The sequence below is a fragment of the Apus apus genome, chromosome 2, assembly GCF_020740795.1.
Source record: "Apus apus isolate bApuApu2 chromosome 2, bApuApu2.pri.cur, whole genome shotgun sequence".
Taxonomy (NCBI): domain Eukaryota; kingdom Metazoa; phylum Chordata; class Aves; order Apodiformes; family Apodidae; genus Apus; species Apus apus.
Window position 1 is genome coordinate 13,936,069 of NC_067283.1, and position 18,148 is coordinate 13,954,216.

The 18,148-nt window shown below is 38.0% G+C and overlaps 1 protein-coding gene across 4 annotated transcripts in view; it reads right to left on the minus strand.

Annotated features, from left to right (window-relative positions):
* CCNY (cyclin Y) overlaps positions 1-18,148 on the minus strand; it is a 121,739-nt gene that overhangs the window by 21,208 nt on the left and 82,383 nt on the right. For all 4 annotated transcript variants that reach the window (XM_051609278.1, XM_051609279.1, XM_051609281.1 and 1 more), the window contains 4 exons: positions 12,371-12,471; positions 8,878-8,913; positions 5,261-5,318; positions 5,045-5,164 (listed from right to left, as the gene is read on the minus strand). In XM_051609278.1, coding sequence (XP_051465238.1) covers positions 5,045-5,164; positions 5,261-5,318; positions 8,878-8,913; positions 12,371-12,471 — 315 coding nt within the window. The remainder of the gene's footprint in view (positions 1-5,044; positions 5,165-5,260; positions 5,319-8,877; positions 8,914-12,370; positions 12,472-18,148) is intronic.

An 18,148-nucleotide genomic window follows, 5' to 3' on the forward strand; every position in this document is an offset into this window, starting at 1 on the left:
ACATGTATTTGGAAAAACTTCATTCCCTCCCTCTCCCATTTAAACGCCACATGAACTCACTAGGTAACCCACATTATAAGTTGCAGGAGCACAGAATAACTAACAAAGACAGTTTCCATCCCAAAACAACATGAAGAAATACATAGTCCGCTCTCTTTAAAGAGAAAACTTCAGTGACCCAATGTCTTGAAATGAAAAAGATATTTGCATGGAAAAATTATAATTGGTAGTGGGTCCCATATAGTCAAATTACAGCTCTAATCCAATCACTAAATTGCCATATGCTCTGTTCTCAGAAATCAGCCAGTTCCCTACCATGACTCTCCAGAAATAACTGTGCTTTGCAATTGCCCAGCTGGGCATTAAAATGTTCCACAAAGGTCTGCTTTTCATGCATTCGGTGGAAAAGGACATCACATCATCATGGTCCTTGAAAATTCATCTGTTTTTTATTTTTGAGACAAAATGTTGAAAAATACTAACAAATGCAGTCACAAAACTGAAAATGTGAACAACTGCAAAGTATCAGTGTAGACATTTATTGGAAGCACCAAAGGAACTAAGAAAAGTCACACATCCCCACCAGGTTTGCCCCCTAATTTACTCATTTTAAGACAAAAATCTGCAATACATATAAAATGCACTCAAACTATTAGGCAATATTGCAGACTAAAACTGGGATCAAGATTCATTCCTTGTCCACACTGAAGCCCTTACAGATCCATCAGGAAACAGACACCCATTCTTCGACTGAATGTCCTCTTCTCCTCAGGATTTAAAAAAAATACCCTCCCAACCCCGATCTCGATTCTTTTTATGAAGTGTATATCCCAACAGGCCTAAAGCAACTTGACTAAGAGACATGTAATTATTAAATGATAATCATTCCAGTATTGTAACTTAGACTGTAAACAAAAGAGCAGCCCTAAAACCAGGGACCAGAATCTGAGCCTTCTGCTCCTGGCAACAAGTACAAAGTGCCTGTTCCTCTTGGCCTTCTCCAGAGCATACCCTGACACATGGCCAGCTGCCAACCAGGTCAGGATCCACAACATAGCTAGAGAGACCTTCTCTCTGTTCCTGGGAGAACTTCTTCAAATGTGGCAAAGTGGTGGGCTTTGGCCACCTCCCAGGGATTGCTTGAAGCCCAAGACAAAGGTGGACACCAACAATACTGGATACACACAACTCCTTTCATGGGTTTCATATACGAGACAGAGCCCAGCTTCAGCGCTTTCCTTGCTCACCAACTGCACTCACAATCCCATCACAATGTCCACAAGGTCAGTGGATGCAGAGGGACAGTGTCAAACTAGACAATAAACAAAACTTTGCATTATACTATGAGGTCTTTGGAGGAATTTGCTTCATCCATTAGCTGTGTAAGGATTGGTAGTTACACCGGGCCAGCTGAAAAGGACCTCTGCTGCAGATCAAGTGTCCCTATGGACTCCGATCACTTTCTTTTGTGCTTTTTTCTTTTAAACAAATATAGGATTTTTGATACTTCAATTGAAACATAGAAAACAAAAAAGGTATTTTATGAAAAACCAAAATCTTCCTCAAATACTATAATTTTACAACACAATATCTTCTCTCTTCCTAGTTGCTGAAAACATAACTGAAGAGTACAATAAGAACTCGGGAACTCCTGGCTGGTTAATTAAATACCCATTTTTCATGAAGAGAATTTATTCTTATGTACTTTAAATTTCCCAGTATCAAATCCTCTCAGTGACAGCATGATGTTTGTAATTAATTTCAAAAGCACACTCCTCTGAACTTCACAGACATCATTCAGCTCACATACTGTATGTATTTACATATCCCTGTACCTTATCAGCATATAGCATATAGACCTAGTATATCTACATATATGCAAGAGCAAGATGTATCCTCTCTGAAACTACTGCAGACAGAGAAGTATATTAGGAACCTTAGATTTGGCTTATTTGTGAAAAGCTCAGAAAATCATGCCAAGGCAAAGCAGAAAACTTGGACCATACCCCTCTTCAGGTCTAGTTAATAGGATTGTTTTTACAGAACAAAAGAACAAAGCATAAATATTTAATTATCATGACACCCAAACACTGTATTGTTTTCCCATTGGTGTGGATAACGCTCCTGTACACATTTTTATTTGTGATCCATTTAGCAGATTAACATAAGTACAACCTGCCGCCTCTGCACACGGGGGGATAGTGAAGATGAGACAGGCATTGCTCAGTTTTAGCAAGAGTGGGAATACTCTGGCTCAAGGGAGAAACGCATGAGCATTATTTTCTCACAAAGTCAGGTCAGAGAGTATAGTTCAGCTGTTCGCTGGGACAAAAACATTACTTGCAAGACTTTAAATCAGCAACACAAATTTAAACCTAACTTTATTCTTACGTTATTATAAATAAATAATGTGAATTAGTATTTAATTGTTTCAACTTGAGATTTTAATTTTTCACCTATCAGTATGGGAAATCTCTTGGCAGCTCTGGAGGCTGTGTGAAAATTAAATTTTTTGTTTAATTATGAATTGGTTTTGCTGTAATAGCAGAAGCTTTAATTGAAATACTTTAATTAAGTGCTCGGAGCAACACAATGCTGGCTTTTTTTCTGGAGTCTAGCTTATCTAACAGTCTGGAGTTTCACATTTACTCAGCTCCTGTCCTGAACAGACAGACTTCTATACAACCAATTGCTTCTGCCTGGCTAATGGCATGTAAAAAGATAAAGAGCAACTGCATTCAACTACACACCTTACACCATGTTAGTAATTTGGGCAGTAAAAAGGAATGGTTAGGACTCTCTAAAAATAATTAGAGTGAGTGAAAGATAACAGTTGTAGCCACTTGTTCAAAACGTACTGTGATCTCCACAGATAAACTTCCTGCCTTCTGGCAACCCTCCCAGGAGGAACTGGCAGACAGGGCTATCAGATTGCTCTCCAATGGATGGCCAGGCTATGGTAAAATGTAAGCTCCAAAAGGGAATGCTGCTCTCTTCTCCAGACAGGATATCAAAACTGAAAGCACTTGGAGGATTAATAAATAATAATATCAATACTATGAAGATTTCAGGACTGTGGGAAGGGGGAAGGACTGACTTGTTTTTAATGGATCAATTGGCATCTTTGAACATTTCAGAAACAACAGAATTTGTCTCTGGGGACCCTCCTGATGACACTAACAAATAAAGAAATGGGATCTAGAAGCACAGAGGAAACTGCGAACAGAAGCAGCAGAATTTCGTACTTGTAAAACACTATTTACTCAAAAACTCTGAAGCTTTCTGGAAAGAGGCATCAAGGCAGTTGCTCTTACCGTGAAAACATAGGCAAGAATAACAATGCTTATCACCTGTACCAAATCTGTCAGCAAACATCTGTATGGCTGCCTTGAAAACTAGGCTACTAAAAACCAGTGTTTCTGTTATCATTGTCATGGGTAAAAAACCCAAATCACCTTAAGGTTTCAAGCACTAACAAGTATGTCAGCTGCCTCTGCAGTATAACAAATGAGTTAAAACCATTTATACTTCATTGCAGATCACAAGAGTTACTTGCAGGGAAACCACATTAAAGCCATTAGAGGCAAGGAAGCAGTTACCATATATTGAAATATAAGCTTATGTTAACAAGATTTGTGCAGAAGAACCTTCCATGCATTGCAGTAACAGGAAGATATTGTATTTTTAAATATATTAAATATAATTACATATAAATATATTTAAAATAGATATTTTAAAAAGCCCTCTGCCTTTCTTCCCTCATTGATCAAATAACCTAAGAGCAACAACACATAACTAAAAGATTCCACTGCATTTGACAGTAGATTAATTGAATTACACAAGAACATACTGATTCACACAACATAGGATGCCTCCAGCAGAGAGCACTTAAGAAGCAAAGAGAGAAGGACAAGTATTTAGTGCAATTATGCAAAAGAGACAAACAAAATGTCATTTCAGAAAACAAGTAGTGGTTGGGTCAAGTAACTCGGCAGAGTAATACTTTAAAAATGCAAGGGTGGAGGCACTGCAGGGTTTTTCTTGCCCTATTCCATTTGCATTCCTGTACTTTACTGGCTACTAAAATTAATTCTAACTGTCTGAAGGAGAAAAGCCTGCTAACTGGTCTTCGAAGCTGAGGGACTGAGATTAACAGAAGAAATGAGTAGGTCTGGGCTTCAAAATCCACATTCTCCAATTTCCCCTTCTATCTCAAGTGCATAGTAAAGCTGTAATGAAACCACAGGTAGTGGTAAAAAATCTTTTAGTTTTAAGATCTTCTAAAAAATCTTTTTAAAAGTCTTTTAAAATCACAGTCAAGAACATGGCCAAATTTGTGCCTGAAATCTTAAGGTGCTTGTCAGAGTTGGCAGGATAAAAATTTTAGGAAAATGAAGGAATTCTCAGCTGGTGGAAATCACTTTAGCTCCTTTAATTCACTGAACCACATCAGCTGAAAATCTGAACCTTCTTTTTTGTCATACTATTTTTAAATAGCTAAACCTCAGCCTTGAGTACAATTGTTCAGTCCTATGAGGTGGTCACGAAAGACAAGTACAGTGCAAGTAAAATATAGCCATCACCAACATGCCTCAGTCACTCACCGAATCCTTCTTGAGCCCCTTGATTCTTATTAGTGCTATTAAATTACTTACAGCTGTTCCTGCGTCTCTGCTGGGAGCTACAATGATACACAGCAAACCCCCCCAGAAATGGAAGCCTTTCTGCTTTTAACATTCCCTCCTTTTCAGACCACTTAGGCCACCTGTGTTTTCTATTAGTCACCCTGGTGGCCTGTAACATTATCGCTCTGTGAGGGCAAGACATAACCCTGGCTCTTCTGTCATGGTACCCAATCTCTTCTTCCACCACTTACTCTCCCCAAGAAAATGTACTGTAGTATCTCTTCCCATCAAGAAATCCCCCTTAGTCTCCATGGTGAGAAAAAATCCCCTGGCAGCACCCAGATCTATTAAATCACACAAACACAAGCTTTGGGAACAAAACTGTGTCTGTCAGATGATGTCAGCTCTCAGACACTTACCAGGGTGACAATGGCACATTCAGCAGTCAGTTGAGCAGCACTGAACAACGTCCGAACAAAGCGGTAAATCTGTTTCTGCTCCGGATCATGTTTGTCATAATCTGGTGGCACTTCGGATTTCTAAGGAAGAAATACTTCCAAATAGGTGACTGAAACAAAATGAAGCAGACAGAAAGACAGTTCACATGAAAGGGAAGAGGAGGCAGATGAACTTACCGAAAGGGGATGAAGGTTTTCATCAAAAATATCTAAGAGCATTCTTCCGTCTGTGTCCCTAAAAAGTATTAAAACCAAAGCAGTGTCATTATCTGAACATGACAGCACACAGCTCTCATAGACACCAGTGCATCATTAAAACTCCAACACTGCTCATGCTGCAGGGTGCTTAGAAACAAAAGACAGAAGTGTTTTTCAAACAGAAGTTAAATCTATTTTGCCATAAGGCTCATGTGTAATATGAAATCCGTATTACAAAGTTCTCAGGTTTCAGTGCCCAAAACAAACTGCTTTTTTGCTCTCTAGACTGTGAGAGAGCCTAAGAGGTTCTACTATAAACTTAAAAATGTCAGCCCAATATACTCTCCTCTTCTTAACTTCATAACGTTAATCCTTGCAATCTCTCAATTTTTCTTTATTGTCAACATCCTGAATATTTACAAATACACAACACTATTTTTACAGCTATCCTTTACATGCGTATTTCCCGTCTTATTTACTTGGAAAACCCTATCCTGTTAAAGATTTCTGAAAGGAAAAAGGAGTACGTACCAAAAAAAATTTAGACAAAATAATATTTCTAACCACTGGTTTTATTTGCTATTTCTCTCTCAGACCCCTGTTGCTCCAGGTCAGCATGCAAGTTGATGTAACTTCATAAGCCTAAAACCCAGTATGTAATGTAAGATTTTTGCCTTGTGTAATCGTGGCCGGAACACTAACTAACAGAAAAGCGAGCGATGTAACAGTACCAGTTAGAACTGGACACTTTCTGGACAAATACATCAATGTGACCTACTTACTACAATCCCATCTTTATTTATAGCATCACTGGTACTCTGGTCATAGAGCTCTTAAGAGAGAAACCACTGAATATGTCTGCTGTCTTTACTCAACAGCATGTGTCCCTCAGAGCATGCAAGCATGAGTTTTACAGTGGGTTCATGTCTATGCAATGTATTTATTAGCAGCTAACATTTAAACATCAACACTGGAAGGCGACAGTTTTTCTCCCATAAAGCCTCTTAGCACTGGAAATAAACACTTTTTAAAATTTATTTAAAAGGAGTACCAAAATGAAAACAAAAAAGCATATTGAGATAATTACAATAGAATTTCTAATGAGCAAGGATTTTATGCCAGACTTTTATGTCTATATAAAAAGGCTAGTATCTTAATGCAGAAGTAGTCGCACTGGTGTCATTTATGTGCTGGAATAAACTGTGGCCCTTCACAATGAGGAGAAAGAAAGAATTTCCTATTTTATTTTTTTCTGCTGCATGCTATGAAGGCCCATTTGGTTGTCCTCAAAAATTCTACTGCACACAAAAAAAGTTGATGGTTTTTGGCTTAATTAGAACAAACTCACAATGTTATCTTTGAAAACAGAACAATCTACTATTTGATCTAAGCATTTTAATGTATAGTTTGTTTATTTAATTTTATTTCTTGGTTTAGCAAATTCACCAAAACTTGTGCATTCCTCCAAGAACAAGGTAGTTTTCAGAGTATTTTGCAACTTGTTGAATAGCACAACAGAAGCTGCAGAAAACAAATCAGTACAGCTATGATAGGAGACACTGGGAAATGAAGGAATGATAGTGGGAATGTTACAATCAAATGAAACGTGGGGAGCGTATGAAGGAATATTCTATTTCATGTGTAGTTTCTCAAAACACTTGAACTGGTGAAAGTTTGTATTATTAGGAGGTCACTTAGTTTTAAGCCTGCTGTACAGGAGGAAACAAATAAATCGTGTCTGAAGAGAATTCTTCTCTGGCAAAGCAGGTGCTTGACTCGTTTTCTGTCAAAATCTACCTTGAGTCTCTAAGCGTTACAGCGGTTTCTCACTCCCCACCCCCCACAATGAACCAAAATCTACCACATATGTCAACAACTTCCTCTCACCTATAATGACAGGAAACAGAACATACGCTTTGCTATTGCTGTTTCAGTAGCAAATCCAACTGAATGCTCCATTTCTAAATCACAGGCAACTGAAGATAGAACAGTCACTTCCCATCCTTCATTTCAGAGTCCTTAATTGACACACACAAGACTGCTCCAGCATCACTGCCGAGACCATCTGTCCTGAGTGCAGCAGAGGGCACATCGACAACACACCTCCCCATCCCAGGCACCTTCAGGAGTGAGAAGCAGCAACCAGCAATTCCTGAATAAATCACTTCCCCATTCCAAAAGCAAAAGGACAGATAGAAAGTTTCCCAAGAAGGTAACAGTCAGAACATACTTGTTTTCAAGACACTGACACAGGACTCTCTATTTTATAAAGGTTTAGCCTCTCTGTCTACTAGTTGTAGACCAAATTTGCATCAGGTTCTGCATGAACAATGAATGGGCGTATTTTACTCCATACCAAAACCAGCTCCATGGCAACCCACATGAAGTGAGTCTGGATCCCTTTGGCTCTGGATTCTGTTGGTTCTGGATTTCTCACCCCCCTGTAGTGCCTAATGTGCCCCATCTCCCCAACTTTTTACTCAGCTGGCATGATCCTTAACAGATCACTTAAATATAACTTATTTCCACAAAACTTTAGAGTCTGATTATCTTTGAGATCTCTATCATTTAGCCTGGCATAGTAAAAATTGACTAGCTAGCCAAACTAACCCAGGGATGATGGAGGAAATGGGAAAAAGGGAACCACAGATGGATAAACAAGTAATCCAAGCATGAACACTAATGCCTCATTTCCTGGGAAATGAGATTAAAAGTTTGCCAAAAGATTTTACTTCAACTTTTGGTTTACACACTGCCACGTTTCAGTTCAAGGCCTACTAACATCTTTGAAAGTCTTCCAAGACCTTTCAGCAGGGATCAAGCCCTAAGCCTTTCTGCCCTTTTGCACTTCTGAAGATTTTTTTTGAGATGTCAGCCTTGTTTCAAGAAATGTGATGGGTTCCAGTGACCTGAAACATGGTTCCCAATGACATACCAGCTTAAATTTAAATTTGTGAGTCATTCCTTTTGTTCTAGTTGGACTTCGTACAATCCAGAAGAAAAAACATCCAAGTGGCTGATTAGATCAAGATCTAAGCCAAGTTCTCTGAGAAGACACACTGAACAACCCTGGGCACAAACAAAACTTAAAGTACAATTTCTCCTTATAAATATCTGGAAATTTTACAATACTGTGACATATCACGAGGACAGGGAATTTAAGATACAAAAGAAGAATTCAACATTAAGTAAGCTAATTTATGTACCAAGTTACTTTTTAGACAACCTGTTTTCTATCCTATTCCATTAAAACTGACTGAACAAGATCTAAAACATACTACACCAGAAGAGATAAGCCAGGACCTGCTTTGTTTCTGAAACATCTTGAATTACATCTATTCACAATGTCACTCCTACTGATTTTTATTTCAAAATCCATTAACAGGTTTTTATGGTATGTAATCCACCATTTTTAATTTTTCTAAGCAAATTATTATATATAAAAATACAAAAGAATATGTTTCTCATTTCTAGCATAAGAAATATGAAAACTACTACTCAAAAACACTTGAAAGAAACAGAGCATTGGTTTTCAGGGTTTGAACAGACGATTTGTTTAAAGATATATTCAGTATAAGATTCCATTATTCACATACCTGTTTTTGATGTGGTAATATATTGCAAGAGCTACACTGTAAAGAAAAATAAAGAATTAATTTATCAGGACTGTCAAATTATATTATTTGTCATATTAACATGCAAATTAAAAACCTAGCACAATGCATGACAAAGAGTATGCTCAACAGCCTATTTTCTTTTGTTCACTGTTAGATACCAGGAAAACTGCTGTAAACAGACAATTGTATAATATTTGCTCAGCACACTCCAAGTGTCTCCTTTTCCCTAATAATGAAATACCTTACAAAAATACTCATATTCCACATAGCAAGTCACACATACCTTCCATTTCACGTCCTAAAGTCAATGATAAAACTCCTACTGACTTCCAAGGTTGAAGAGAAAGCATCACAGGTATTGGACATTGTCTTTTATTGCTTGCTAATGCTGCCAGGCTAACATGAAATGTTTTAATCACCGTTGGCTTATGATTTTATATTTAAATCTATTAACTTTTGGCTGGCTTTCTATGTAGTTACTCACATACCAGACTCAAATACCAAGCTCCTACAGTTTTATGGCACCAAGTTACTTACTTTAACTCAGGAAAGATGACTCCCTGAATAACTTACTGCATTATGCATTTCCCATGTGCTCAACCACAGACCAAACTATCTCTGTTTATACCCTGCACAAAGACAAAAAGTGCCTTATATTCAGAGAAAGCTAGGATTTTAATTACATATACAACTAACTGATCTCATTCATATTTGAGAGTGAAGAGTAAGACATGGCTTCTTATGGTTATTCCCCAGCTTCCAACTCAGGACTCCAACTTTGTCAAAGGACACATGCTTTACTCATGATAGAGCTTTAATGAAGGATCAAGCAGAACCCGCACCCTCTTCTTCCAGCAGCATAAAACCCAGTCAAAGATGAAGAAGAGAGTTCACTAATTCTATTTGTTGGCAATTTGTCTTGCCAGCCATTCACTGTAAGATGCTTATGTCTTATGCTGACAGTTTCCCCCCCTTTTTCTTAAAGGCCACTTAAGAGAGTCAATTGGTTGCGCTGTAATTTTATTCCAGAATTTTGACATGAAAAAATGACTTACTGTGTGTTGAGAAAACAACATGTTGGAGTCACTTGGGTTTGGCTGTTTTTTGCCTTTTCTTTCTTAACAGCCATGTAGTGGAAAACATCTTTTTTTAGTTGAAAGTAAATATATTTTACTAATTTACATGAGCATTATAGCTTTTACATGGCTGCATCAGATGTTTTTAGTTCATACAGGCTGTTAAAATTTTATTTATTTTGTATAGATACATACTTAAAGGAATTAAGAGATACACTGTATCATGGACATTTAAAGGACACAGCCCTCGCTGAACAGTAAAAACACACTTATGAATGAATTTTATTTGACTAAAAGCTACTCACAAAACGAATGAGTTCTAAAATTTAATTTTAAGTTATGCCCCTAGGAACAAACTTGCAGCTCCAGTTCACTTTATGAAAGCAGACGTAAGAATCAATGTGCAGAGCTCTGCTTGGTCCCCATATGGTTGTTTTTGTAACAAAACGTCAAATTAAGTTTAGAAAATATTTACTATTTAGAAATCCATATCAGAATATGATAGACTTTCAGAGCTGTAATAGATTAACTCAGATCCAAGCTTAATTCTGCTTTTTTTCTCTGGCTCAGCTAGCACCCAGTGTGCAGGGAAGAAGCTTATGGAGCTTTCCACCACCCTGCCCTGACCACCACACCAATGCTGCACAACTACAGGAGATGTGCTAATATTTTAAACACACCAGCACATAACAAGACACAGAAGAAATAAATGAGTTGGCCAAAATACATCCCTTGGAGATTTACCTACCTGCAACAGCCGTTTATCTGCAGAGACTGGTAGGATGAGGGCAAGAAATGAAATTGTACTACAACACAATAATCCCACAATCTCCCTACCTTTCAATTAGTGAAATGTGCAGCCAGACAGGAGAGAACTAAAAGACTCCTCACCCCTGGCCTCATATGCCAGAGTCCATTTTCTCACCCCACATAACCCCTTTTCAAATACTCTGGCCCCTTTGCAGCTCGCATCCCTTCCCATGCCAGCAGCGTGGTCCCAGCCCTGCACAACTCCCCACTCAACCCAGTGCTGGCTCTCCCAGCCTGATGTATGCCCTCATCTCCCTCAGCTCTGATCCCTGCCACACACCCTGAGTCTCTCTCAGACATCACCACCTTGCTCCCCCAAGCTTGTCTTTCTGATTCCTCTTCCACGGCGCTGTTGCTGGCCAGCGTGGCCCACTGAAAATGCTACTCGGCTGCTGCGGCCAAATGAATCCATCTCTTTCCACGAGTCTCTGTTATGATGCGAAACACGACCTGAAACCCTTCCAAAAGGTTGCACCTACACAAATCTGCATGCAAAGGATTTTAGAGCAGAAGAGTATGAGATTCCAAGCAGGAAAAAATACCCCTTTAAAATCCTTTTTCCAGTGTTCATCTGAATAATTTTTTGAAAGTTATTAATCAAAGAAACCTGAGAAAAAGCAAAACTATATTTTCAGGCAGAAATAGCTGATGAGTCTCAGCTGATTATGTGTCAGTCTGACTGCAAATCTCTTCTCCACTCCTCTAATTTAAAAACATGTTTTAGAGACCACCAACATTACAAACTCCTTTGGGGGTACTAGTCTAAATATATCTGTCTCTCATGTCACTATCTCTGTAGCACAAATTTTGTCTTAATTTTTGTATTTCAGTACACCAAGGTAATCATCCTACGAACAACTCAAGAGTAGAGCAGCAATTGTAACAAACAAACTGCATAAAATGCCTGAGCGTTTGTTCTCTTGGTTTTTTCCCTTCACTGTACAAAATGTAAAGAACAATATAAATAACAATTTAATTTCTATCCAAATAAAAGCACCAGAGAAACCTGAAGTGATCAACTGAGACCTCACCCAAGGGTAAGCACATGTGCGCACCACATAAAAATTTCCTCAATGTTGTATAACTGCCAGTGCCCTTTGCCCTTGGACTCAATAAGAAAATTAATCTAGAGGCAACTAATTTCCATTTCAAACAGAAAATTGAAGGAAAACTTAGCAAATGAGTATTGCCTCATGAACAGAAACAGCTCTTAAATTTCAGATATTTCTGAAATTCTGAGTAAGTAAGTGTCCAAGTAGGTTTTGAGATATCATCCAATGCAAGTAAGTGGTTGAATATTAAAGCATAAGTATTTCAGCTGCTGGAATTTGAAATCCTTAACTGCTGCTTTCTGTTGAGATATGTAGTACTGGGAGACTGACTCTGCACTGATGTAAACTAAGAGCAATATGCTTTCCTCATCTGATTCACTGTCTCTGGAGCATGACTGGATTAAATAAATTTACTACTTCAAAAACAAAAACCTTTGAAGCTTGCTTAGTAATGGTTCAGGAATATGTATACATACATACATACATATATATAATGCAGATTCTAGAAAAAAAAAATTAAATTCTAAAACCCACCATTTGATGGTATACTTGAGGTTTGGTTGACTGACGGTGCTGTCATCCAGGAAAATAGTGGAGCAGGAACTGTACTTCCTTCTCAACTGCCCAGGAGGATGCTATGAAAAACATGCAAAAGAACAATAGCAATTATGTAATACCAAAGCATTTTTTCTGAGGAGATGTAAGAATTTAGAAAAAACAAATTTCTCTGTCTCTCACATGACGCACACAGTAACGTGATCATGTTTTGAAGCAGTTCAGAAAGTTCAGAAATAATTGCCAGTGCAAAACAACAATCCCTGCCTGAGCCTTGACTCATGCTTTCAAGTCCCCATCTCCCCTCCGTCCCTTCTTCCCCAAAACAAAGCCAATATTTCTTGTGCAGAATTACTCAAAGACATACATACATACATTTGAAAAGAAAAGATGAACAAGACTTATGTTTCTGTTCTCTTCCAAAAGAGTAAGTGGAAGAGTGAAAAAAAAAATGTTTACAATGAAGATTGATTTAGAAACAGATACAAAACCATGCATGGAGAAAAGAGAGTTTAAAAAAAACAAACAACAAAACAAAACACAAACAACAAACAAACCCTAACAGAACAAAACAGGGGAAAGAGGTCTTTACAGTAAAACTACTAACATCTCTAAAACTTACTAGGGAAAATTAAAAAAAATAATAATTTGTCAAGAATACATTGTTTATTAGACAGGAAGAAAACTGATCAAAGGATGTAAGAGAAAGTGGATATGCAAAAAAATAGAAAAATATCTCTTAATAGAAAGTTTCCAACAGATTTCAATCCTATTTCTGTACTACTGTAGGAAAACATTGCAAAGCTCAGCCACAAAATGATATTCGACAACACTACTTATTTCTGAAGATTTTTTGTTGATAGGGCTTCTCCTTCAGCTGTTTAGAGCAGGAAGCTCTCAAATGGTCTAAGAGAAGAGTTTCATCGTATCAGCCAATAGTGATCACAGTCATTAATGCTCTTTGATTTTACCTTTGCTTATTCTGCCCACACTAGTGAATAACTTCACCAAGAACCTGTGTCAGGAATGTCAAAGACCAGTCAAATGACATGTTTAATTTACAACAGAATAGGTTTAACATTCAGTTGGCACATCAATGTGGAAATTTTAATTTGCCTTACAATTAATGTCATTTCCAGGGTTTCAGTGGAGAGACCAATGTCAAATACCATCGGTGGAATCCACAAGCATTTACCAGCTAAAAGCAATTAAGTATCTAAGCTACAGTCCTGTGACTCCTACCTCAGTACAATTTCCCATGCCTAATTTCCAAAACAGGTATTGTTACAAGTGCCAGCACTCCATCATGTCACTAATGTTTCATTTTCCATAGACAGTAGACTTCTTAGCAGCATTCATTAGATACAGAATAGACTCCTGGTAAAATCTACATATCTGAGTCATCTTTCTATTTTTCCCACCTATAAGTGAAAGAACATGCAAAGTCTTCTGTTAATTAAAAAGAAAATTAAAAAATTCTGAAGCTGTTACAGTTGTAGAAACATTATGTTCAAATTATACAACAGCTCACCAAGAAATTCTATCAAGGTCTCTCACTTGACCAATAAAATTGCAGGCTGAACTGCTTTTCAAGTGAAAAACAATACAGAGAAAATTAAAATTATTCCCTCTCAAAAATTCTGCAGGAGTTTGGAAAGGTACTTTGAAATACTTTGGAAGCACACAATCCATCTGCCTTCCAAGCTACTGTATGTCAAGCAAGGCAACAAACAGAAAATTTAGAAGCACTGGAAGCATTAATGCTGTAAAATGTATTATCTAGCATTGATGTACACAGAGAGAATTACTAGGGGACTGGTGTTATAGCTTTTATTCTATCACAGTTTAATTCAGATTTCTTGATGAGTTTGTTGAGTACCTTCCACAGCCATGATAAAGGCAAAGCAACTTAAAACCAGCTGAAAATGAGACTGTTTAGTAGCTGAAAGAAAGGGAGCAGTACAGACATCTCAGCATCATAAAAAAAAAAAAGCACATGGAAAGTTTTAATTCTACATTTAAGTGTCAACATGGTTTAAAGGTTAAGATAAACAGACTGGATTCATTCAAGGCAAGCATGAGTAAAAACCAGAAAACAACTCTGTAGCAACACCACTATCAGATTTAAATTTTCTTATATAAATAACATGCTAACATTTGATACATGTCAATAATCAGAGCCATGCACCTTATTTCTGAAACTACCACATTACAGAACTCTCCATGGTTTTCAGCCCACATCACACTTCGTTAGCCTTAGAACTGTTCACACTTCAGAGAAATGTGTGGTGTCTCGTGCCTCACTTTCTGTTCATAACAACTTGGCAGGAAGGGGTACCTCTCCCAGTCTGAAGAAAGGTGCCAAGTGCAAACCTGCTATCTTGGGTACGTATACACATTTGTGCCATGTGAATAACTAACCTGTTGGTACATCAACATTCCTAGCTTCTACTCTGATGTCCAACTGCAGGCATACAGCATACCAGCTAACAGATTTCTTGCCTTTTCCAAATATTGGAAAATACCCTCAGTTTGATATTCTAGCTTGACTAAGCTGGAAGATGTCTCAAGTCCCACAGTTCAGTCAAACAGGCTGTTCTGAACCTCCATAAAACGCTGCACAGGAGCCTTTTCCATCCTTGCAAAGGACAAAACAGGTTGCTGAGCATCACCTCAGTATTCAGCACTGTCCTATAGAGAAATCCTCTTCTGTCTCCATTCCAGTGGGCTAAATTCACACCCAAGCTGTACAGGAAATAATGTCTTCACATTTCAAATCCATCACAGCTGATCACAAAAATCTAGACAAGTCAGAGAGGCTCTAAGTAAAAAAATCAGATGAGCTGAGAAAGTATACAGAGCCTTTGAAGAAATCAGCCAAAACCTCTAACATTAATGGGATCTTCTCAGGTTCTGTCCCACCATTAAGGCTGACATGGGGAAACAAAGGACTGGTATAGCTCCTTTTGTAAATCTTCTTATGAAAACATGACTGAGTACAGGACACATGGAACCATGACAATCCCTGCTATTACAAATATTTACAAATTAAAAGCACCTCATAAACAGGAAGTGAGATTCACTTTAAGTGCACCTTAACTTGCAATGTTGTAATACTTTTGTACCCAAGGTGAGACTCAGTAGTATGCTTCTCAACTTGAGAAAGACTTCTGACTTCATCTCACATAAAATTCCCAAAGGGCATAACAAGGAAAACATGAGAGGTAAAAATTACTTTGAAAACTATACTCTGGTTACCCGGGGATCACTTTCAAATTGGAAGGCTGAAGTAAAGGACATTCCACAGAGGTCTTGTGGAACAACTCTGGTAATAGAATCAAGGTATTTTTTACTGAATTTGCAGCTGGCATTAACTTTCAAAGGACTCTCTTATGAAAAAAACCCAAAAACATACTATAGGATTTACAGAGCTACCATGTATACAACAGGGTAGAGCACTCTTCTACTTCACTCAGCTGGAATTTTATGTCCAGTCTCGGCCACCATACTTCAAGACAGATTAATTAATTTCAGAGAGTCAAGAGGAGAGAGCAGCAAGATTAATCGGAAGACTGAAATACTTGATTTAGAAGGAAAAACTGAAAGACTGGATAGGTTTTCTCCAGGAACAAAGCAACAATATTGGCCTTAAGTCATGTTGAAGGGAATGCTGTTCTCCATGACCCTCTGGATGGGATAAAAAAGAGTATGCTTATATTGAAGTATAAAAAAATAAGACTGGACGTGCAAGTATGAGAGGAGATGATGGCAAATAACCACCCACCCCGAACTATCACCTCTTCCTAGTGGCAAAGATAGCATAAGTGACTTAAGCAGACATAGAATCTCTATCACTGAAAGTTGTAAAGACGAGGTATCTTAGATGTTGTTCTAAGGCAGGAAACAAGACTGAACAACTTCTTGAGATTAATTCTGGAACAATTTTCTATCATTTTATGATTCTTTTGGTGGAGAGGACTCATAGCTCTTCACTCCAGAAGCAGTTGCTATTTTTCTCATTTCAGTCAAAGACATTAATTAAGAAATGCTGGAAATACAGGTTACAATGAATACATAATAGCTGGTGTGTGGCATTTCTTTCATTACAGAAGATGCATAATGGAAAAAATTTCTTTATGACTTGCTAAGCTTTTACATGTGTTACAAAGCAAGCTCTAAGAGATGAAAATGCAATTTAACACCAGGTGTTTCTAGCTCTTAAAATCAGAAGTTTTAAATATCACTGCTTTTTCTCCAAGCTTCACTCTGAAATGTTTCAACTTTTCAAATCACCGTTGTTTTAACATGTTTCAACAATATTATTCATTTGAAGCTTTCAGAAAATATATCTTATATGAAACAGAATGGTTTAGTTTGCCATCAAAATCCTACAAGTTCTGCAGAACTGCTGTTATGTACCTGCTATGAAAGGAATCACAAGTTCCCAACTAATTCACAATGAGAATACAAAAAAGGATTAACTTCTCTCAGCCTTCTTTTTAGTACCACTCAGAAATTAAACCAAAGTTTGTGGGGAAAGGGGAAGTGTTACTGTTTCTTCTGTTAAAATAGTAATTTCAGGGTGTTTTGAGGTAGAAACGGTTAATGGATGTATGCGTGCTGACCAAACCCCATGCTCAGAATCAACCAGGGGGGTATCACAGCCAGCTCTGCCCTGGAAGCCCTCTAGCCACACTGGCGTGGCACTCTGCCCTGGTGCTCAGCAGGCTTTGTTCATCTGGGTGCAACACTTCCCTAATGAAGCTATACAGCTTTTGTACAGCTTTTCAGCTGGCCTTTAGCCAGTCAGCTCCCAGTTTGGCAGAGGAGCTTCAGCCTTTTTCAGTGTTCTTTTGCACTTGTCAATCAAAAGATAATTTGCAGATTCTGTCCTAAATAATGACAGTACTCTCTCTTCTTCCATCAAACCAGGTGTAAGTTACCACATGACTTTAAAAGGTACTATTAAATAGTATGTCCTTCATGGAAAATTTGAGGCCTGTTTGAACCCATCTGTGGAGACATGCCCATTAGCTTCCAGGCAGTAGAGGCTGGCCAGAATGCTAATAGGCAAAACTGGCATGTGCAAGTACACATGAAGCCAAATTACAACAGCCAGCAAAAATACCAGGACTGCTTCTGACTTTGAAAAGGGAGGTCCCTATCCTGGGGATCTTCTGTTGCTTCAGGACATGTTTTAGTTCTGACAACATTCTTCACAGAAGAAACATTTTACAGGCCAATAAAGCGCTTCTAAAATCAATCAAGCCATGCAACACAATTCTCTGCACAGCTCTGCATTTACTTTCATCTTGCATAATTCGATGCTACAGCACAATTGTCTACATTTAGTGGCTAGACATGGGTACATTCACCTGAACAAAAACTGCAGGAAACTGCACCACTGTATGCTTACCTTTCTCTGCCAACCTCTACATTAACAAAAAAAGATCCAGTCTAACCACTCTTAAGTAATACCTATTCTACCAGTCTATGATATGATTCAATTCTGGCCTCAGTTGATTAGTCTCATCAATGTTTGATAATGTTCAAAATGGATGCCTTAGACTAACTAGGTCTACACTTCCAAAGCTCCCAAAGCTTGTCCTTCCTGATGTTAACTAGAGAAAACTATGTCAGAATTCCACTGAGCTCATGGGGGGGTCAGCAACTACCAGTAAACTCCTCTACAGTACACTGGCTCTACTTAACCAATGATAAAGCACCCTGTTTTACAAACCTGAAAAGATTAAATAT